The 23540-nt window shown below is 40.9% G+C and overlaps 2 protein-coding genes across 2 annotated transcripts; both read right to left on the bottom strand.

Annotated features, from left to right (window-relative positions):
* Positions 1–6181: 6181 nt before the first annotated feature.
* On the bottom strand, positions 6182–15301 carry rhoab (ras homolog gene family, member Ab). Its single transcript, XM_086069934.1, has 5 exons — positions 15137–15301; positions 11006–11163; positions 10570–10690; positions 9699–9829; positions 6182–8604 (listed from the first exon to the last, which is right to left on the bottom strand). The coding sequence occupies exons 2-5, from the start codon at positions 11159–11161 to the stop codon at positions 8431–8433; spliced, it is 582 nt and encodes a 193-aa protein (XP_085926060.1). The 5' UTR covers positions 11162–11163; positions 15137–15301; the 3' UTR covers positions 6182–8430.
* Positions 15302–16539: 1238 nt separating this feature from the next.
* tmem115 (transmembrane protein 115) lies at positions 16540–23168 on the bottom strand. The gene is made up of 3 exons (XM_086069933.1): positions 21738–23168; positions 20019–20383; positions 16540–18552 (listed from the first exon to the last, which is right to left on the bottom strand). The coding sequence occupies exons 1-3, from the start codon at positions 22227–22229 to the stop codon at positions 18264–18266; spliced, it is 1146 nt and encodes a 381-aa protein (XP_085926059.1). The 5' UTR covers positions 22230–23168; the 3' UTR covers positions 16540–18263.
* Between the last annotated feature and the right edge of the window lie 372 nt (positions 23169–23540).

Here is a 23540-nt window from a genome sequence, read left to right as displayed (position 1 = left end):
AGACATCTCTGTAATGAGGCTTGTACACAGTCACTGGGCATTGTGGAAGTTGAGCACCATGTTTTTTGTAGGCACAGGAGGAGAAGACTGTGCTCTGCGGCTTTTGACCTTTGATCTCTGCCACGTCCATTCAGACGCCGTCTGCAATGTGGACCCGATGACACATTTTCGGTCCTTCCAGGCACTCACCTCGACCAACGAATGCACCCGGCTGATCCAATGCACTACAATGCCAGACTGAGGAAATGGGATCATAGCAAGACAGTTCACTTCCTGCTTTCTCAAAAATGTTTCGTAAAAAACAGCCTTTTTGTTCTTTTTTTTTTTTTAAATACCCTTCAAAATAGCTACTAGCAATACTTGCAAATACAACGTATCAGCAGTTGGGGCGCATCCCGTTCGCAGTTTGTAATCAGTGAAGGCCATCAAACCCTCATCTGCCTTGGAACTTAACTCTTTGACTGCCAGACGTTTTCAGAAAAGGGATGCCGCCAGTGCCAGCCGATTTAAGCATTTTGACTGATCTTTCAAGGTCCACAGAAAATGTTCTGTTTGGACTATGGAAACACACGTACTACCAAATGAAAGATTGGACTTTCATCTTTCATCAGAAAAAAAAAGTTTGTTTCTACCTTATTCCGTTCTTTAGTAATCAACAATAGAAAATGGTTAGTTTGACCCAATTTCGCCTGTTTTGGACCAAAATATGGAGAAATCAAGCTTTTAGTGAAACGATATTATTTCATGCATTCTAGTGAATTTTACACTTCTTTTTGTCCATGAATGATGCCACAAACACCTAAATAGTGCTTTACTTCTATAAAACACTACCACCAAGAATGAAAAAGTGTTTTTTGATAGCAAAATACGTTTATTTACATTCAACAGTGTAACAATTTGACAACAATTTGGCAAACTATTTACAAATGTGTGCAACTGTGGTGCTATTTACAAATATGTGGATGTTTCAACGACAGTTTTTCTTTTTGTAACACTCTCCTGCGTGCAAAGAGACGCAACAGCATTTGCACAACAGATTGCCTCTTCGCGTGCGCCACTTTCTTGCAGGCCGTTTTTTTCCGGGGAATAGCAAGTATATACTGCAGTGTGTCATCAAGTCTAATATCAGGATCATGCTACGGTTACGTTACGGTGGTGTTACGTCTCGCTTCCTCGCGTCCTTCAGTTGCTATACCGGGTGGTAGGAGATGTTCTGATCCATTTTATCCACTCCATTCATGGTGGCAACGTAGTCCAGAAACAGTGTCTTCTCCGTGATCAGACTGTACCCGCTCCTCCGATGAATATGCATTGGACTCGGGGTACTCTTCATTGTCCGACAAAATGTCCGCATGTGGAGCTCCGGCGTTAGCAGAGCTAGCCGGTGATGCTTTATGACGTGAGAATAAAAGCCGCGTCCAACTGTGGCGTCCAACTGTGGCGTCAACCTCGGGAGTGACCATCATCATCATCATCAATGTGCATTGGTCGATGCTTTTCGACTACTCTCCATCGTCCGATCGAATGTCCGCTTGTGCAGAAGTACCCGGCCGGCTATTGTGCGCGTTTTCCGGCCTTAGCAGCGCTAGCCGCGCTTAGCCGGTGAGGCTTACTACGTGTTCATAACAGTCACGCCAAAGCTTCCAACTTTGGCGTAGAGCTCGGAGTCATCATCATCATCATCAATCTGCATTGGTCGATGCCAACTCTCCATCGCCCGATCGAATGTCCGCTTGTGTAGAAGTACCCGGCCGGCTATTGTGCGCGTTTTCCGGCCTTAGCAGCGCTAGCCGCGCTTAGCCGGTGAGGCTTACTACGTGTTCATAACAGTCACGCCAAAGCTTCCAACTTTGGCGTAGAGCTCGGAGTCATCATCATCGTTGACATCAATGCGCTTTTTAGTATTGATTGATGCTTTCCGTCTTTGAAAAAAATGCTCAAGCGTGAGCTGCTTGCAACCGGTTGCTTGGGCAGCCATTGTGGGCTTATTCAGCCATGTCTCCTCAACACTCTAGCTCCGCCTCACGTCTTCTACTGACGCCCACGGTGGGCGGCCCATCCAACCTTGTGCAAAGAGAGTCATCGCTGCCCTCTAGGGGCCAAAACGAGTCTTTGACTAATCATATCTGCCTGATACTTTCAGCACAGCTGCCCAAGGCTTTCCTGCACCCGTTTTTGAAAAAAACAAAAAAAAAACATAGGGGACGTCTTTTAACGTCCTCGGCGCCCTTCCCTAGGTTTATGCTAAACGTTTTATAACGTTTATGGCAGTCAAAGAGTTAAACATCAGTTTCTGAAATGACACACTCAGAAAAAAAACAAATATTAAAAATCATTATCATTATGTCGACTTCAAAAACATTTATAACTTCAACTCAATACAGCTCAAACAAAATACTATTATTTTATCATTATTCTTGATTAATTTGCCCCGAAAAGGGAAAGTTAACAAATTAACCATCTTCATCAATTATTATAGTGTAAAAGACTATCAATTCAGTCACTAAAAAAATAATAATAATAAAACACTAATTTAATATTCTTCTACAAAAACTCAACAATATCTTTCAAATACTATTACTTATTTTTTTTATTGTTTATCATTCCTCTCTTACCTAGAAAAGAGAAAAAGCCCCATTACGAGGACACATTATGCTCTAACCCACAGCCCCCTCCTTTTCTTCTAACCTAGAAACGGGGGGGGGGGGGGATCTTAGCATTATACATCGCAAAACCTATTTTACCACATTCCCATTCGAAAAACAAACGCCACTATCACAACAGTCTCATCTCACACAAAAACAACACCAAACTTAGTTAAAGATATTGAAGAAAAACAAACAAAATCACCATACGCACATTTCTCACTCACAATCAATTATAATAGCCCCCACCTTTTAGAAGCTAGGTCACACACTCAAATACATACGCACACACTCTTTAGTCATTATAAAATAATAAACGGTTTTATTCTATCAATTCGTTATCTACAAATCTTATGGCATTTAAACCGCAGTTTTGTACGGTGATTTCAGTAAACGGGTTAACTTATTTCAGAGGGGAAGTTACTTTAGCATCAAGATCAGACATTGTATCATCACCAGCATCTATTAAAGAAAATAAAAAAGTCTGACGTACCATTTTGTCCAGCGAAAGCCGTTTTTTCACGCATGCAAATTCCACTGCTTTCATCAAAGCTACCAAACAAACAGTGGATGTCAAAGGTGGAAGCCACCCTTTATCACAGCCCGCCGTTATCCAATCCATTATTAGCTTTTTCATTTTTTGTCGATGTTTTTCGGGCATTACTTCGACTGCAACCTCAAACGCAGTCTTAACTTGTACATCCAAACACAAATTCCGGCTATGAACCGGAAGCGCATTCAGGTCAAACCATTCTGTATCCCGGTCGAAATCGCCCTCCATTTTTGTAGTTTTTTACTTTTCACTTTCGGTTTATATTCTACGCAAGTAGTATTAATATTTATCAATACAGTGACGTCTCACTTTTAATATAATAGTTCAATAGGTTAACACAGATGGCCACACAACAGACACACATAAGAATCACGTGACCTCTCGTTTATACACAGCGGTTATCCAATCCCGCTGAGCTAAACTGTCCTCCATATATTGCAAAATTTTTGCAAGGCGCTTATTTTCAAAATAACTTGTCACGCGCTATCGAATTAAACCGTAGAACAAAAGTAATTCATACGGTAATCCTGACCTCAAAACTACAATCGTAGAAGCGCCATAATTTAAAAATAAATCACGTAATCTCTCGATTGCAAATACAGCGACACAAAATCCAATTATCGCTGTAATCAACCTGGACCCCTCAATACTGTTCAATTTCAAACAGGCGCTTTTTCAAAAAACACATTACGTGTAAATGGACGTTCTCAATAAGAGTCATGAGCAAATATCGATTAGTCCCCAATCGGCCAAACTGCTAAAAAAGCAGAGCGCTTACCATAATCTTCGCGATCCTTAGTGGAAGAAAGACTTCTCACGTCATCCGGCAACCCTTTTATTCAATATATATTATGGTCTAAGGATTCTTCGTAGCGAGACGAAAACAAAACAAAACAACAACAAAAATCAATTCACTACTTCATCCTGCATAAAAAAGCGCTAATCTCTAGGTGTGCATTTACGTCACTTTTAAATGCACCACCTCACGACGTGTCCAGTTCAATGTCGTAGGATTAATCCCAACTCTATAACGACATCAAACTACAACTTGTTCACACAGACCTCATGTAAAAATTTAGACAATTTGGAAGACGAAAAACCAGTTGCAGCGGTCCCAAACAGACAGAACCTCCCTACGTGGATAAAAGTCTCCACTTACCGTACTTTATTTATTTAGGCCTAGAAGTTCCGCCCGTCCGGGAACACCGCAGCTCGCAAACCGTCAAAATACCACCATCCGTTAGAATTCAGCGTCGGAGGTCACCATTTGTTAGAGTAGACAATATGTATTGTACTCTTTGCGTGTTCAATTAACTGAATGGTGAGATTATGGTGAAGAAGTCCCTTTACAAAGGTATAGTTATTCTCAGAAGCTTCTGATCACACAATAATGAAGACACTGAAACCGTGTTCCGTTCAGATTGTGTGTCCCTCCTTCTCCTGCACACCGTTTTTTATTGAAAAGTCCCTCCCCTCCCATTCACAAAAAGGCATCAAGTTCCCATGAATACAAATCAGATTAGACTTTGAACAATAATAAATCAGCCTGTCTCTTCGACCGACTGAGACCGGTACTAGGCTATACTCCCTTTTAGATAAAGAAAAAAGAAACGTGTTGCCCTTCTCTTCTCAGGCGAGAGAGACAGATAAGAATACAATAGACAATACTATTCATTGAGCTACACAGCTATAACTAAATCCAAAACGGCTAAAATATAAATTGAAACTGAAAAACAATGTTAATAATTCAACAACATGCAGTGAGTGTATTATACATGGCCGCGTGTTATTCGTTTTACAGTACTCCAATAATACAATCAGGACTCTCAGACACCATTTTTCATGCTCCGTCTTACACCATGCTCTGGTGCACGCTAACTGCGCTTTGTGAATATGGTGGTGCTCCATGCCCCACCATCCCACACAGAAGCAAATTGGCTCACCTGCATCCCACTCAAACTCTCGATCTGCAGCACGGGCATTAGTCAAGAGCGCGAGGCTGCTGCTGATGCAGTCAAGAGGACTTTATGGAGCTTTTCAGGCAGCAATCATCTCACCCTGGTTTGATCCATAGAAGCGGCTCATTTTCCTATACTTAAAAAAAAAATCAAAAATTGTATTGGACATTGAGGGCACCAAGAAAGTAGACAGCTGCAGCAAAGTAGAGATTGTGCAGTTAGGCACAGTAACACGGTAAGCTAACATTAGCATGTGGGTGTTTTTTCACACTAAGAGGTGACACTGGACACGTGCAATTCAAGTCATACATTGTAGGTTCAAGCAAGTCCCCACTAAATCTAACGTGAGATGAGTTATACTGTACAATCTTCCGCAGTCAAAATATGTTGTTCACACATTAGCTACGTTCCATTTACGTTTGTATCTGTACTTGTATTAGATGAACATGTCTTTTTTTAAGGTTAAAAAAAAAAAAAGTCTATTAAATAACCAACATAAAGATATGTATTATTTGACCAGCTTTGGTTAGCTAACTGACGTTAATGCACAGTAACTTACCTGTCGTGGGTTTTACAGATGACGATGATGTCATAATTGGTCTCTTATATTTGAGTGCAAATCTAGTAGGCTATGTTGCAGATTTCTTTCTCTGATTTTATTAAAAACAATCTTTGAATCCAAATGTAATGATAGGTGATCCACACTATTTTGTAAATGTGAAATCTGAAACGGGTAAGAATAGTGACCAAATGATGCATTCAAAGTCCCCAAAGGGAAATAAAAGGGCTCAGATTAGTATATGAATGTTTTGAAGCATCCCGTTAACACTTATACCATTGATCCAAAAGAAATAAATTCTCTCTGCTGAGGTTCTCTTTGCATGTTTAGTATTCAATCAGAGTCCAGGGGGAATGTTTAACAATAACCCCGTCGCTGATAAAACCTCCCATCCATCACTCTGTGTGCATCGATTTACTTTTAAGAGCACTGCTATCTCCGACCGACTCAGAAGAACAAAAAGAGCTGGGTGTTATAGAAAGTAATTTATTACACAAACCAAAGCTAGTTTACAAATACAGTTTCCAGTCCTGTGCGTGTATAGTTTAGTATGAACAAACTCATAATTCATATGTACAGACATTGCATTGAGCTTGGTTTACCTGTTCTGACTTCAGCATCCAAAATTTAAGATTTAAACATTCATTAAAAGCAGGAATAAAAATTATTTGTACAAGGAGGCATTTTTGCCTTCTCAATTTCATGTTTTGCATTTGAAAGCAAACATTTAATTCAGGGTCCAGGCAAGCAATAATGCAGCCTCTCTCCTGACTGCCAAAAAACTGAATGGTATTGATTGACAAGTCCATAATCACCAATTGTAAGGTCAGGTAAAGCGAGCAAAAATTATAATCTGCTCTTGGTCTGCCTGGTTTTTCTTTTTTTAAATACTGACAGACAACATAATACATTTACAAATAAAAGCAGAAAATAAAGTAATCCAACAATGCAAGAGTAGGTTTCTGGAGCAAAACTCATCCTAGTAGGCCAGGAAGAGGAATTGGAGGGTTATTTTATTTGAGCAAAAACTGACAGGCCATCGTTGGCATGTTTAACCAAATACCACTAATAACAATCCATTAACCAGGTTGTAAATTCAAAAGTTTCTAGATCAAGATGAAGAACACTGTTTCCCAAATAAGGCTGTCATTTGGGTGCTTGCATGCAGTTTTTTGTGTCGGCAACACTTAAATGATATAAGGCAGATAAGATACCCTCTGAAGCCTCTTTTACAGAGAACCTACAAAACAGCTGCATCTGAACAGGAACAGAAGGTGTGGTAATAAACCCATATTGCCAGAAGCTGGTGTCTGTTTTTCTTTTTTCCACACAGCAATATGGCTTCCTACAATAGGAAAATTGCTTCATAGTGATGTCTAGTCTGACCTATGAAGAAATACTTGACAGTAGCAATTGCTTTCAACAAAAGAAGGCAGGACAAATGAGTGTGGAGTATCCGGCGGCTCAATTACAACCTCTGAAGGCAGATCCCAGATTCAACATACTGTGTAAAAGGGGCTTTGGATTCTGTTTTCAGGTCTACACTTATGCCCCCCAAATAAAACTGAATAAAAATGCTGGATCCACAGATTAATGGTGGCATGCATGTAAACATAAGACTTCCTCTCCTCTATCTCAGTCCTGGTCTACAACCAGAGGGAAAAAATATCAGCACCAGCAGTCAGAACTGTGGGGAGGAATGGTGAGCTGAAGAGAAAAGTTTGCCTGGCTTGAAAATCCTCTACTGGGGCCCCTTTTCATTGGCTCTGTCATCTTTAGAACCCATGACATCATTATTGTTGGTGGGGAGATATGTGCTCAAGTAACAATTGCCTAAATCATCAAAACAAGTCGTTAAATGGTAACAACAATTTGGCTGTCGATTGCAAGACTACAATAATAGAGCAGTGCCAGTGAGTTGAGGTTGAGTCTGTAAGCACAGAATTTAACCTCAGATAGACCTCACGGCTTGAGGCTTTACATGCGAGCACACACATAAGACCCCCTCGGATCTGAAGTGCAGGGTGTCGGGTAGGGCTGCATACAGGACCAAAATGTTGCCAGACACCAGCATTTGTGTTGTCTTGTACTGTACTACATTGCACTGTAGCCCCCCCAAAAAATTAAATTGGAAGTAAGAATTTGAACTTAGTTAGTTTGTGTACATAGCCTCATCACAGCAGGGGAAATGTACTTGCCTGCAACTGCACATCAAGGTTAAACATTCACTGGCAGCCTTTATTAACTGTACTGCGCCCTGACCCGCTCAAGTCATCAAGGAGAGGAAACTAACGTTGCCATCCAAACATAACGCAGTCAGCGGAACATCCCACCACAAAAAAATCACGGATGGCCAGATTTTAAGCATTAAGATCTCTTAATGGCCTTCAGTGTTGGGCAGGGGGGCGGGGGGGAGGGGGGGGGGATGAGCTGTATCTGTCGGTTGATGGTGTTTAGTTCCCACCAAATTAAGAGTCCAATGGTTTACAAAGGTGGTTATTTGCCCACATCCCTCTCCATCAAAGTTTCCCAAACAAAAGTCCCAAGGTAAATTCAGTCTGACAAACAGCCATTTTATAGCAGTAGTCATTAACTGCAGTCTTTTCCTGCCTTCACTCCCTCCAAAAACGCCATCTACTAATTCTTCCATCCCTCCCACGCTCTGGCCACAGGTACAACAGGCCAGATGCAAACAGTCACAAAATAACTGCCATGTTACAGCAGTACACATCTAGTGCTCTTCTTTCCGCGGCGAGCCTGCAGCGCCGCCCTTGTGGCCATCTCAAACACTTCCCGTACGCCATCCTTGGTCTTTGCAGAGCATTCCATGTAGCCAAACGCCGCGATCCGGCCGGCCATTTCCCTGCCCTCCTCAGACTTCACAGGCTCCTGTCAGAAGAAAAGACAATCAATACCTCATCTTACTAATACTTGAATACAACAACCCCAAAGTGACGATGGGCCATATTCGATATCAAAACAAAGTTTACCTTTTGAGACCAATTATAGTTCCAGTAATTTGTTTCACAAACAGTCCTCATTAATTTAAATGCACAAGGAATGTTTAAAATAACATTCACATGCTATAAGCAGTCATACAAGTGGAAGCAAAAAATTAACCAGTCTCACAATAAGACATGAGAAACAAAACACAACACTTAAATTTAACGATGAATGAGGGGTACTGAAAATTGCAGTTCTGATGCATGAATTCATTAACAAACTGTCACACATTTAATATGTGAAATTAAATCAACCATGTAATGCATGTTATTAAAATATCAAAACAAAATGTACATAAGACTATCAAAATTGACAAGAATATGGCATCTAACACAGAGGTTAATTTGAGAGGCTAATGCGAGTCTTTTACTGAGTGTTCCTTCTCATCAAATGGCACAGATGCACTCAAATGCAATCGCAAAAGATCCTGATTAATATCCTTCACTCAATACAAGCTCTGGCTGACAGTCCTATCAAGCCAACAGGCAGTGGAACTAATGCTTAGTCAGCCATTGTTTTTAAGTTTCTCAGCAAAATGAGGGTCCTTTAGCGACGGACAGTTAGTGAGTCCTGATGGCCTGCCCACCTCTGCGCTAATCACTACTTGAAGGGAAAGTCGACCCAAAGATTTTCTTTACAATAGTTTTAGATAAATAAATACATGCATACATAAATCTACACATTTGTATCCATCCCATTTTGCCACTTGCTGTCAATTGAAAATGACATCTCATGTGCTCAAGGCTCAGGTAACGACCAATCACGGCTCAGCTTCAGAAAACAGGTGAGCCATGATAGGTCGTTATCTGAGCCCTGAGCAACTGTGATGCCATTTACAAACGGGTTGATGGCTTGTGTGATGAGTGTATGTCTAGTGTGTATTGGGGGAAATGTATACAACATTTAAGATGCACTCCCTTCAATTCCAAACGTTACTAGCTTTAGCTTACTCCACTGTATGTCAAACGAGATTTAAGTACCTGCTTCATTTTAGCCAGCTCCCGACGCGTGTGCTCATCATTGCGCAGGTCTTTCTTGTTTCCGACCAGGATGATGGGAACGTTGGGACAGAAGTGCTTTACCTCTGGCGTCCATTTCTCTGGAATGTTTTCTGTGTGAAAAAGAGAATGAAATCATTTGTCAATTCAGTGCACATTTGACATGACGCATTTCATGAATATTTGAAACCAGGTTTTCCAGATATCAGATAAGCCAGACAAAGGGGAAAAAAATGCAATCATATTTGTTTTGGGTGTAACCAAGCAACTAGTGAAACATTCTTCATTTCATGCTGTTTGCATACACTGTACCATCAAAATCTAAATATAACATACTGCACAAGCTTATGCTATCATTTCTCTGGAGGTACAGCGAAGCTTAAGTGAACAGAGTCGGTCATAAAAATACCGTAAATTAAAAAAAAAAAAGGCAGGAATGTTGTGCGTCTGGTCTTTTCACAGTACTTTTACCTTGGTTTTATTAATGCATACTGGGTAATTGACATGTTTCACTCATTTAATCATGTTTATTCATGACACTTCAATTATCCGGCACTTTCATCACTGGCTTTTATATGAACCTATTTCCACAACACGTGAAAAGAGCTCTTTATAATCCTAATAGGAGAAAGTGCATTGCGTGAAATTTTGCAGCATGACTGCCTGCTGATGCTTGCGCTGCAGGTATTTGTTCTAACAGTTATTCAATGGATGACATTAACGATTGTATCGAAACAAAATTAACTAAATAACCCCGGAAAAAATGACGCATGTCGCTCATCAAAATGGCTGGATTGGAAAAGAGCATTAGAAAATTGATTGCTGTAGCCTCCACGACAGTGTTTGCACTCACCCAAGCTGTCAGGGCTGTCTATGGAAAAGCACATGAGAATGACATCAGTGTCTGGATAAGAGAGTGGTCTGAGCCTATCATAGTCCTCTTGACCTGCTGTGTCCCACAGAGCCAACTCCACCTGAATGAAAACACACAGACGCATTTAAAAAATGTCATTTAGATTTGCTCTCCCAGACATGAGGACTGCATGGCAATACAATTATGCAATGAGAATAGCATTGATATTAACCCGATTTTACCGAAAAATAAAACATGATCCCCGCCCCCCCAAAAAAATTTCCAGACATAGTTATACGATTTAGTGGTGACCAAAATGAACAGAGAGTAGTATTTTCATCAAATCTGGCTCTTGTCACCTTGAATTCAGAAAGTGTTGTGTTGACAACATAAAGTGTGCAATAGTGGCAAATCACCCGTGTGTGTGATCTCTTACCTGTTTGCAATCCACTTCTATGTCAGCCACGTAGTTCTCAAACACAGTGGGGACATAGACCTCAGGGAACTGGTCCTTGCTAAAGACGATCAGAAGGCAGGTCTTCCCACAAGCTCCATCCCCGACAATCACCAGCTTCTTACGGATGGCTGCCATCCCTGGGGAGAGTAGCAATAAATTAAAACGTTACTTACATCACATCTCGTCATCAAATGTGAAGCAATTTCCTTAAGGCGTGTACTGTGAGATACATATTGGCAACAAAATCAGAGCGCAACAAAGAAAGACAATATTTTAATAAAAAAAACACACACACACTTCAGAATGAGTTCCAGTAACTGCGGAAGTAGGCTTGCCCAGTTGAGTAAAGGGAAGTTATTGGCAAACAAGCATGTATACAAGGGGGAAATGAGGATCTTCGGTGCAAACGTGCTGTTTTCTACTGAACCCGCACGATTCTTGAAGGTCAATGAAAGAAAATATTTTCTCCAACACCAACAGAACAATGTCATTAAGACAATAGAAATCTCCAAGTACTTTCTTCCTCCCAGTCTGACCAAACAAACAAACAGCAAAGACAACAATCGTTGGCAATCGTGTAATTAGTCAAGTTAGTCAATCTGATAGACACACTCTTCATTATAGTGTTGTAAAGCTCTATACTGCAAACCCTAACTTAAATGAACATAAAAAAAGATTTTTTTTTGTTGGTTTTTTAATACAGCTTGCTATCATACTTCGAAAGTGGGAAAGGTATTGCTGGTTGGCGTATTGATTATTTATTCTATTGTAATCTAATAATCACCTTCAAACGCAATTCACTATTAGACAGTGAAACGCCTTGCAAAGCCTGCAAGCGTTACGGTCGATGAATAATCTAAGTAGGACAGCGCTGTCAAAAATATTAGAGCATTCCCTCGATGACTTGAACAAGAAGAAAGGGCCAAAAAATGGGGCAGTGGCAGCCTGGAGGCATGTGTGTGGTCAATGTTTGACCGGCCACTGGGCACAAAGTGGTGTGCTCGCCCCTTCAACAAATGCCACCTTAGTGCTAAAAAGTGGGCCGTTACTGACACTAATGGCCGCTTCAACACTAATAAAAAGCCCACAAGTATTGATCCAAGGCACACCACAAAGCATGCTCAAGGTGGATATCAATGTGGGGTAGCCACTTATTAATATGTCTGGCTTTGGGTTAAAATAAACCAAGAACCGGAAGCGGAAAACACTGGCAGAAAAAAAAGGGAGACAATAAAGCAAGGCGACACAACAGGAAAATCCCCATTAACATAACATGGAGGGTTGTTGTGTCTGAACGCAAAAGTCATTTCCTTCTAATGCAGTGGCTTCAATCTTTTATCAACATTTTTTTTTAAATCAACAACCAACTAAGGAAGCTAAACTAGGCTTCGCAGATGCTTGAAAAAAATCTGGTATAATTACCCATGGCCAACAAAGAGGTGTCAAATTCAAATGAAAAATTAATTAAGGTTTTGGAACATTTAACAACGAACAAGGATGTTGTCGACAAAAAAGACTGATGCATGCACAAGGCACATAAAAATAAACAATAGTCAGTTCCGACATACAGTTGTTTGGTTTTTGGTACAGTATGGCCCTTGGACAAAGAGCATGGACAAATCACTTGTCATTAAACAACCCAAAAAATAATACATTCTTTTCTGTCCCACAAAAAAAAGAAGAAAAAAACACACAGATATTTTGGAACATAAGCTAAATATTAAATGGGGGCGGGGGTTCATCCACTCATGTCCCATGAGAGGACATTGATATATAGACCAAAACTAAATTGATCTACCACTGTCATTTTAATCCATTATATTGGATGAGAGGTTCAAGGTCAAAATGTGTGAAACCCCTAATAAAAACTCAACTCTTGGCCTTTTTGTGTTTTGGGTGAATTAATGGAACATACTAGATCGTGGCAGATTTAAGAACTATTATTGATGAAACTGAACAAGTTATTTGACTGGTCCACCTCACAGCTGTTAGCCTCGAACCATATGAAGAGCCTTCCAAGCACGCCGTTGCCTATTAATTTAGCAGGTGAGCAATGGACATGCGGGGTGCCAAAACACACCGCTTCACTCCAAACGAATGCTCATTGTAATTGGTAAAGAGCAGTGTGGAAAAATATCCTGGCAGCAGCGGACATTGACTTTTGTCTTGGCAGGATCTGGCAGCAATTCAAATTGTTGTCACTGCTTAATGTGAGTTTAGTTGGCAGATTATTATTTCCGATGTTATACATCTTACATTGACGCAGTCCAGTTAAACACACAGTCCATATCCAAACAACCAGAATAAGGATCAAACAATTGGATTGGGCTTATCCAGGATGGTCCTTTGACTAGATTTTCTCAATCTCCAAAAAAGAATATTGAACAGTTCCATCTATCCATCCATCTTCTACTGCTTAACTGTGGTTGGGTCGCGGCAGCAGCAGGTTTAGCAGGGAAGCGCCCAGACTTCCCTCTCCACAGCCACTTCATTCTTCCAGGGAGATCTTGAGGCATTCCCAGACCATGTGGGTCACCCCTGGGGCCTCCTCCTGGCAAGACATGCCCAGAACACCCCACCAGGGAGGCATCCTGATTGGATGCCCGAGCCACGTCATCTGGTTCCTCTCAATGCGGAGGAGCAGTGGCTTTACTCTGAGCCCTTCCCAGATGGTCGCGCTTCTCACCGTGCATCTCTAATGGGGAGGCTGGACACCCCGTGAATGAAACTAATTTTGGCTGTCTGTATCTGGAATCTTGCTCTTGTTCTTCACAGCCCACAGCTCGTGATCATAAGTGAGGGTAGGAACGTAGATCAACTGGTAAATTGAGAGCTTTGCCTTTCAGCTCCCCTTCACCACAACGGACCGATACAAAGACTGCATCATTGCAGACGCTGCACTGATCCGCCATCAATCTCCCGTTCTATTTGTCCTTCACATGAACTCCTACACTTGGGGTAGGGACTTGGAGAGGGCACTCCACCCTTTTCCGACTGAGGACCATGGTCTCAGATTTGGAAGTGCTGATTTTCATCCCAATAGCGTCACACTCTTTGAGATCATGGCTTGGTGATGCCAACATGCACATGGCAAAAAGCAGAGATGCAATACTGTTGCGACCAAATCAGACCAAAATTGTAAGGCCTACTGGCAATATGGCAATTATCTGCACTTGGTATTAGCAGAAGTAGGTCTAAATGTTTTCAGTCAGAACATAATTTGTATTGCTGCATCCCTTGTTATACTGCCCCAAACCACCCGAGCATAGAGACACAATTGTGAGACCTTGCAAAGTGCTTCCCAGTAAAACCAGTGCAATTTTTGGTGTGTTATTTTTTTTTTTTAATCAGCCTGCCACTGGGTGGGTCACCAGAAAGATGGCGTCATCGTAGAGGCAACAGATGGCTAGTGTGTCCGCAGTGGAAGAACGTGTAGGTGGCCTCCACTCAAATTAAAACCCCGGCGTTAAAAAATAAAATAAAACACATACAAATCACCGTTTGACGTATGTATGAAAGCAAGCTAGGGAAGACATACAAATCCATCGCAAGACGTTTTACAATAAGTGGACTTCAACATGCAAAAATCTATCGCAGTGAATAAAAACCGAAAACCAAATAGTAACTTGATGTGTTTTGTGTTTAATTGTAAACCGGTTTTAGTGAAAAGTCAACGAGCCCGCTGCTCAGCAGACGCAAATCGAGAAGACAGCCTCTTTGTTTGACTAAAGCCGTTTCGACAATCTAGGCCAAATGTCAACATTTCGATTTTAAAGAGCAAATAAATAGGAGCTCTTATTTGTGAAGCTACTCTTGTGAGACTGGCTGTTTTATTGTATTTCATTATTATTTACGCCACTGAGGAGCCTTCAACCGAATTAGACCAGCGTTCACCCTGAGCTCAACTGTCTGGAAAGTGCGGAAGCGGCATTTAGCAATGGAGGTCGTCAGGGAGAGAAAAAAGAAGAAGCTTACTAAGCTAGCGTCGGCTAACCAGTCAGCTTTATTAGACCAGTGAAACTTCAACAATACTTCGTTCTGCTTCGAGACATAAGAATACATAATAGACATCGCTACTTATCTGAGCGAAAGTACAGAAAGTACTTTTACCTGCTGTGCGTGCGGACTGACGAGAGCAGGCAGTTGAGCTCGATGGAGAACAGTCGCTCGCTCGGCGTTGCAACCACCACACGAGCCTGTAGGCGTACTACTAGTAGTGTAGTACAAGGCAATGCTTCACGGGAGCGCGCGGGCAAGGTCGGGAGGGGAGGGGAGGGGGAGGTGCGTCGGGCACGAGCTCAAGAGCCACACCTGCGCGAGCACGTCAACGACAATCATGACGACGCGCGCACATGTTCAACAACACTGCCGCGGCACACGTGATTAATTAAAATAAATCAAATTTTGTGTATGCAATATATTATATTATAACTACTGACAAAGCCATCTACACGCTTTTCAATTCTGATATTTCCCCCAATCAGAATGAAAAGCGCTCAGTTAGCACAAACTCTGTGTTGTAGTCTGAGCTAACTGCCCCACCCAGTGGACAGTTTCGGCAATTACATTTTTCTTTTTTTAAAGCAAAATTTTCCCTTTGGGGGAAAATAATAAATATACTGTAATACATTAAATTGGAAAAGGAAAATGCATCATTAAGACGCCAAAGAGATAAACGAATCAATTGTACTCATAAACAATAACTCTATAGTATTTATTACTTATCCAAAAACAGATACAGTAAACATATATTTTGAAGTATTTCTATTATAATATTATTTTTTTATTTCCATCATCATTATTATTATTTGTCTCTATCAAGGTGAATCGGCGAGGCGGGAGGCCGGTGCCCTAATGACAAGCCGCCACTAATCAGCAAACGGCACAACAGTGTCATAAAGCGACAGTTAGTGCCATCTAGTGGTTAACTAATAATTCATTCGTTAAACTTAAACCTCCCTCAAAAGGTGATTAAAAAGATGAGAAGGAAAATGGTTAAGGAGGCTACCAAGAGGCCGACAGCGACTTTAAAGGAGCTGCAGGAATTCTGAGCAAGTTCAGGCTGTTTAGTACATACTGTATTACGATCTCCATTTTTCTTCAGCACATCAGTTTGAACATTAAATATATTGTCTTTGTAGTGTATTCAATGGGGTATAGGTTTAAAATGATATGCAAATCATTGCAATCTTTTTTTTTTTTTAAGTTACATTTTACACAACTTCCCAACTTTGGAGTTGGGGTTACTTTGTACAATGGTTTTCAAATTTTATGAAATGTGTAAACTAAAACAGCAAATTGTGGAACTCTTCACCATACTGTCTTAAATTTGAGTGGGGCGCAAAAGACACTGAATGGCCACTGGCAACACAACAGGACATATACCGGTAACCTTTCACCTCCATTGTGTTGACTTTCTGGTAGCTGTCTGATCATCAAATAAAATCATGTTTCAGTGCTGCTACTGATGAATCATCAAATATTGTATGAAATAATGTGTTATACACAGCAACTCGCTTTTGCACATTTTTATTACCAATGAAAGTGAAGGTCGGTCTTAAAACCAACCAAAGAAAATCAAAGTTTGGCTTCACTAATTCAAAACGTTCCATCCCATTCAAGCATACATTTAAATAAGGGGTGCATAATCTTTTTTCAGTCCAGGGCAATGTCTGTTTTTTGTAAAGTCATTTGAGCGTCTTACAAAATTGATGAAAAAATCTGCAATGATCAAACACATTTGTTTAAAATGCTTCGGGCTACTCATATACATTGCCATCAGTACAAACTCAACTGTATTGTTTTCAGTGTTTGACCAAGTTTCGTTTGGAATTGGTTGGACTTTGATCCAGAGTAAACTGTTAGAAAAACACAAGCTGTAATACCCAACCCAACCCAACCCACAAGAAACCAAAAGGTCATAGTGAAAATCATTTGAAATTGGGATGATTATGGTTATAAATCCCCCAAAACACAAATGGAGGAATTCCTGTTACCACCACAATGACTTTTAGTCATTATTTAAAGACAGCATGTGGCTTTAGTTTTTTTTTTTCACACATCACTACTGTCAGGCTGATGTATGCTTAATCAATCCACCCAATCCATAATTTGTCAAATGAACACATTAGCTTCAAATCATTATACAACAGACAGGTAGCAATTTCTTTTTGGGCGTTTGAATCCTAAGCAACCTGTTCAATGTTTGTGCCTAATTTGTCTTGTTCCATAATGACAACTGGGAATGCAGCCTGCAATAATCTGATGTTCAGCCTCATACGATGTTCATGCTGTTACTAGATCTATGGAACAACGAGCTCAGGAGATACCATCAAAAACAAATCAAATCTGTAAATTTCAAGTGTATAATTTTTTTAAAATTATATTTAACCGTATGCAAACCTCTCAAAACTGAATTTTCCATGTAAGTGCAGCAATAGTTATTGCTGACAATTAAACAGGGAGTCAAGTAGGTCGGACACAGAATTAGATGTTGCGTCAACCTAAAATAGCAGACAGATCGGTTAAGAAAAGAAAGCCACTGCGCATGTACGGAAAGCTGCTTCTGTCAAATGGTGAACAAACACAGATTTTTTTTTTTCGGGACAAAAAGAAAGGAACAAATAAGTAGTTCTCTGGAGGATAGTCATAAAACTGGAAAGTGGTCCAGAACACTTGCAGCTGGCACTTAACATTTAAATCTCAAAAGATTTGTTCTCCCCCATCGCCGATCTGCCGGAGCTTCCCTCCCATCTTTTCTGTGCTTCGCCTTTTCCTCACTGTGTTACCAAACCAAAACCGTGACAGCAAAGCAGCGTGTACAGAGTGTGTCTTTCTGGGAGCAAGTCTCTGTCATGAACACGTGTTCTCTTGGCAAACATCTGTGGCTGCTGTGAAAAAAACTAAAAGAAAATGTACATCCAACTTGCCATTTATTTAAAAAGAAAAAATGAAACAAAAACACTCAGAGCTGTCCACATCCCTCAAGTCAGCTGGGATTAAATCAGGACACAAGAAAATGGCTGCTACCTTGCGCCTGTATGCATGAAAGAAGCGCAGGCCTGACTTGACTACACTGAGCACATCCAACACGTGTAAAGTGAGAAGACACACTAAACCCACGTTTGGACTCAACTGTGACATCAACGGAATGTAAGAAAAGGTCCACAAGCTTCCGTCGCTGAAGTTAGTACGCCCTTCCAGTGACAAGTTCATTGCCTCTATTCGATTAAATAGGTTACAATCTAGAGGATGCGTCCTCAAAGCTGATGATGCTCGATTCAGGGTTGGCTTGTGCTCCTCCGCTCTGTGACATTGAGGAGGAAGAAGTGGAGGAGAGGCTCATGCCACCGGCTCCCCCTGATGCTGGTCGGGTCGTCGAGGAGGGAGGATCACGAGGGAGGAGTGGCTGCGTGTCGGTCCGGATCTCGTCTACATCCTCATCTTCCTCGTCGTCCATGCTGGGCCAAGCCGACTGGTCCTCCACGCGCTTTAGACGCTCGTTCAGAGCCTTGAGGGCCAGTTGTCTGCGGGGAGGAAGAAATGTTTGTTACGTCTTTACTCACACCACTAAATCCCTCCCTTGTCATCAGGCATCATCTTTTTGTTGTTGTTGTTGTTTGGAGTTGACTGCAGTGTCATCCACATATGCTTAACAACTCGTACAGCACAACTAGATCAATTCATTCACTGCCATTGACAGCTATAGTCGTCAAAAATTCATTTGAACTATTTATATTAGTTTAACATTTCTTTTCCATTTTTGTTAACAAGAGTATGAAAACCTAGACATTTTTTTTGTATTAGAACAGACATAAAATGTGCGATTAATCGTGAGTTAACTAGTGAAGTAATGCAATTAATTACGATTAAAAAATGTAATCGCCTGACGCCCCTAATTTTGAATAATCTTTTCTTTAAAAAAAAGATTATTAAAAATATTATATATATATAGATTTATTTATTTTAAAGAAAATTATAAAAATGTAGGGGCATCAGGCGATTAATCACAAATTTTACATCTGTTCTAAATGTTAAAAAAAAATCTAGGTTTTCATACACTTGTTAACAAAAATGGAAAAGAAATGTTAAACTAATATAAATAGTTCAAATGAATTTTTGACAACTATAGCTGTCAATAGCAGTGAATGAGTTAATAGCTTTCTTTAAATCCGACACAAACACGGAAAACCTACACGCTAGAAGAGTAAATTGTGTAGATTAACAATCATTTGTGGCAAAACCTAACCTTTTTCCCCCCACTAACATTACAACATAAGAGAAAGAAAACTATGTAAAAAAATAAATAAAAAAATCATCCAACTTTTATCTCTGTTGTAAAATTAAAGGGATACTTGACTCAGTGAGACATTTTCAGCAGCAAAAAGTTAATATTTTGTCCAGAATTAATTTGGTAACGTCAAGGTTTTTCATGTACAATTAAAAACTTTAAATACAAAGTTTGTGAACCAAACCCAGAAAACAGGTAAGCCATGATTGGTCGTTACCCTACGTCCTCAGCACAGGTGATGTCAGCTTCAATCAACAGCAAGTGGAAAAATTAAGTCTTTAAAGTTCTTAATTGTACAAGAAAAATAATTAAGTAATCACATTTATTCTGGACAAAATATTAACTTGTTACTACTGAAAATGGCTCAATGAGTCAAGTATCCCTTTAAACAAATACTAAAGGACAACGTATTGTGAAAGAGTCAAACATTCTGCCTGTAATCCATATCTTTTTTGTTTTAAGTGTTAAGGGACTAAAAAAGAAGCCTAATATTTAAATAATCAGCCAATCAATAGGTTATTGAAATTTCAGAATTCAGAATTGGGATTGGTTCCCCAATCCATACCTCTCGGACACTATTTTTTCCCCTTCTTTTTAGTAAATAATTTGTTGTGGAATTGTTGTGTCTTGCACATGACAAAAAAACAAAATTAAAAGAAAAACGGGATGAACACAGTTGGGTCATTCTTCCTTCTGACTCACCTCCTCCTCTCAGCATCTTGTGGGTCTGTCCCCGGTAGGCTGATGGTGATAGACGACGGCGCCCCAACATCGTACCGCTTCACCATCTTCCTGCACAGCTTCACCTTCACCAGAGTGGCATGAACCAAACCCGCCAGCAGACCCACCGCCGGCTGCAGCGCCTCAGGGAAGAAACTCGCAAAGGCAAAGTGGTCCGACATGTCGCCGCGGCCTCTGCTGTGCCTCTGGTAGAAGCGCAGGTACACCCAGCCGGACAGGGCGCCGTAACTGTATGCGGCCAGGGGCGCAGAGTTCTCCAGCAGGCCTGAGAGGCGCAGCAAGGCCAGGAATAGGAGGGCCAAAGCTGGAGCTGCTTTGAGTCTCACCTGGTAATTGGAGAAAAGAAGGTTTAATTCTAAAATGGTTAGGGAAGTACTGCACTCTGAAGCTTATCAACAACGAACATGATGAACTCAATAGTTAGCTGTATTTAGATACTGAACCACCACAAAGTAATTACAGTAAACCCCTGCCTATTCCCTATTCTTAATTAAACGTTGTGTTGTGTTTCAAGCCGTGGGGGAAAAAATGCTGAAAAATCTGTGTATCTTCGGTTTGAGGCATATTATTTTAATTTTTAAGCTATTTCTGTAATGCCCTAAGACTGCACAAAGCCATAGCCTTGGCTAACAGGTTAACAGTTGGTGTCAAGTAAGGATGTTGAAGTGAGAAATCTCAACTGTTCGAAGATCAGCGTACATCAGGGATGAGCCAAGTATAGCCCAAGTTTTTAGTGGAGGTCTTTGCTTTATCGAGCGGCTATTAAAATGCACTGATTAATGATGGAGGTCGGGTTATTGCTTGGGAAATGTGACCTGGCATGGTAAAATGAGTCTCAAGTCACACAGGTAGATTCCAAGATACAAGGCAGTTGAGTTTCAGTGGTTCAAATGTGTTTGTTTCTTTCACAATTTCACAAAATCACACAAGCCATGAGTACAATTACGTATCAGTGCGTTCAACAAAGTCTTCTTACATCGGAATATGCATTTTTGTTTGAATTGTGAAAAGGGACACCCCAGGAAACTATGAGCTTATTAAACGTGGGTTCTCTACTTCTACCTTTCTACCTCTTGCACTGATAAAGTTTCATTTACATGAAATAAACATTGTGAAGTGTTCAAAAGTCATGTTTTGTAAACAATATTCAACAAAGAAGTCAGTAATTTTCTTATTATAGCAAAAAAAATTGCTCATTGCCTTGCTGTTGCCATAAATATCCAAGCTGATGTAATGAGTACTGTATTGCAATCGTTGATATATCATGAAAACATAAATCATTCGCATTTTGAGAATGCAAAAAACAAATTTTTGAAATATCGGTCATTGTGACTTATTTTGCTTTTTTGCCATTTCGTTTGGAGTGAGGTGGATCAGTATTAGCAGATACTGAACTCAAGGTATCGGTGTTGGTAGTGAAAAAGGCGGATTGGAGCACCCCTAAGAGGAATTATGTCAAGTGTGCTTGTTGAAGCAATTGAGGAGAACTAGAGTGCATAACTTGGCTGCAACTAGCTGATGATTCTGTCGAAAATTGTTTAGATTGGTCAATAATTCATAAAAATGTCACCAACACGTGTTGACTGACCAAATTTCCACATTGTGGCTGACACCAGCGATGTATCAAAAGTTTATCCCTATTCCCATGACAGACACTTATTCCAACTGGCATCAGCTTACCTGTGGTACTCGTAGCACTGTTGTATCTCCCATGGTCTGCTTCAGTGCCACCAGGACACCTCCCAGGAAGCTAGCTACTCCATGGACACGGACAGCAAACAGGAAGTCCAGATTGAAGGTGGCCACATAGGTGAGGAGGTAGGAGAGGCCTGATAGGAGGCCTGCAGATACATTTACTACTGCAAAGAATATCAGCAGTTCCAGAGCGCCCCACAGAGGCTCCAGCAGGCGTCCACAAGTCATCACAGTCCCAACATTGGCTACCATGTCCCACACGTGCTGCTCCACGAGCCCATGAGTGGCCAGTGTCCACACCCAGAAGTTAGGAGGGAACAAATAGCCCGGGGTGACCCCCAGTGAATATGATGTGTCCACGGCCCAGGAAAGCAGGTAGAGGAGAACCACCAGCGCACTGATGGCTTTGACAACCACACTAGTGCTTGCTAGTGCAGTCAGGAAGTGCTGCCTTGCCACAGGCAGGTAACGATTCATGATGAGAAAGATCCCTCCAGACCAGCGAACAAACCGCTCACAGACCAATTGGGGCGCTTTGGTTACCAACAGCAGACCAGAGACGTGACACCTGAAGCTACGCGCCTCATTTCTCTGGGAGCAACCTTTGAAGATACCGTCGAATAGGCCGAGGAGAGGATTTAATTACGTTTAACTGAAAAATGACACTCACATTGAATCCTGGACTGGAGGAAATTGGAAATTGGCGACAAAACAAATCCATGCAGTCCAACAACGATGTCAAAGGCTATTACGTTTTAGCTAATCTTTGTCTGCTTTTTAGTTTGTTTACCTTCTGTCAAGGGAGAAATACAGCAAATGCGTCATTAAACGTAGCGGCAAGAACAAAGTGTTTTAATATTAAATGACAAAGTGTTCAAAAGTCCCAAATTCTGAGTCGGGTATTCTTGCGATATCTTGCCAGTTAGATTGTCAACAAGGGGGAGCTAATGTTAGCTGGCTGGCTATGGCTAACCGAAGACGCTGTTGCGTGCCCGCCATGGAGAAGCACAAAAAAACGTCCTAGTTAGCTTTTGAGATAAGACGAAACTCTCGCACTTTGACCTGGTCCACCAATCCCGTCCACAGAACTCCAGTCGCGGTCCTCCGCTATCCCTCGGCGTCCGACGGCATCTACCAGACGAGTCCGAGTATTTCCCGTAGCCAGCAACAGGCCTCCTTCAAAACAACCCCGGATATGTTTGACAACGTCAGTGACAGTGGCCAAAATTAGTCAATATCTCTTCACACTACATTGTTTCCCCCCATTCATTTAAATATCCTTTCTCCCCTAGAATTCTGGTGGAAATATAAATATTAGCATGAAGTCCACCTCCTGTCACAAACTCCGACTCAGCTTCAAACCTACACCGCCTGCCACCGTCATTTGCACGAGCCAGGCGAAAAAGCGTCAAGTCACGTAACGTTTTTTTTGCCAGACACAAGCATGCTGGGAAACTGAGTTATTTTACCACGAAGGTGCCCAAGAATGTGCCTGTTTCAAATAGATTTCCAATTTGAACCTATTTAGCTACAAATTCGTGAAACGTGACAAAATACTATGTTTGTTGAATGATTGTAGAATCAAGAATGTCACGTGGTTTGATGACATTTTACTAAATTTATATGTCTATTATGTAAACATATCTACTTTCTTGTAGATCGCATTGAGTACGCTTCAGAAATATATTTTAAATGTTTCCCCTCCCCAAGTTCATTCCATCCATGACAATTTTTTTTTATAAGTTAGACTTAATTTGTGTTTATACATGCGTTATGACATAATTGTCA

Source organism: Leptonotus elevatus, chromosome 2, assembly GCF_054856555.1.
Source record: "Leptonotus elevatus isolate MCC_2025b chromosome 2, RoL_Lele_1.0, whole genome shotgun sequence".
NCBI lineage: Eukaryota > Metazoa > Chordata > Actinopteri > Syngnathiformes > Syngnathidae > Leptonotus > Leptonotus elevatus.
The sequence above is the reverse complement of the archived record's forward strand: the minus strand, read 5'-3'. Positions and strand labels throughout refer to the sequence as shown.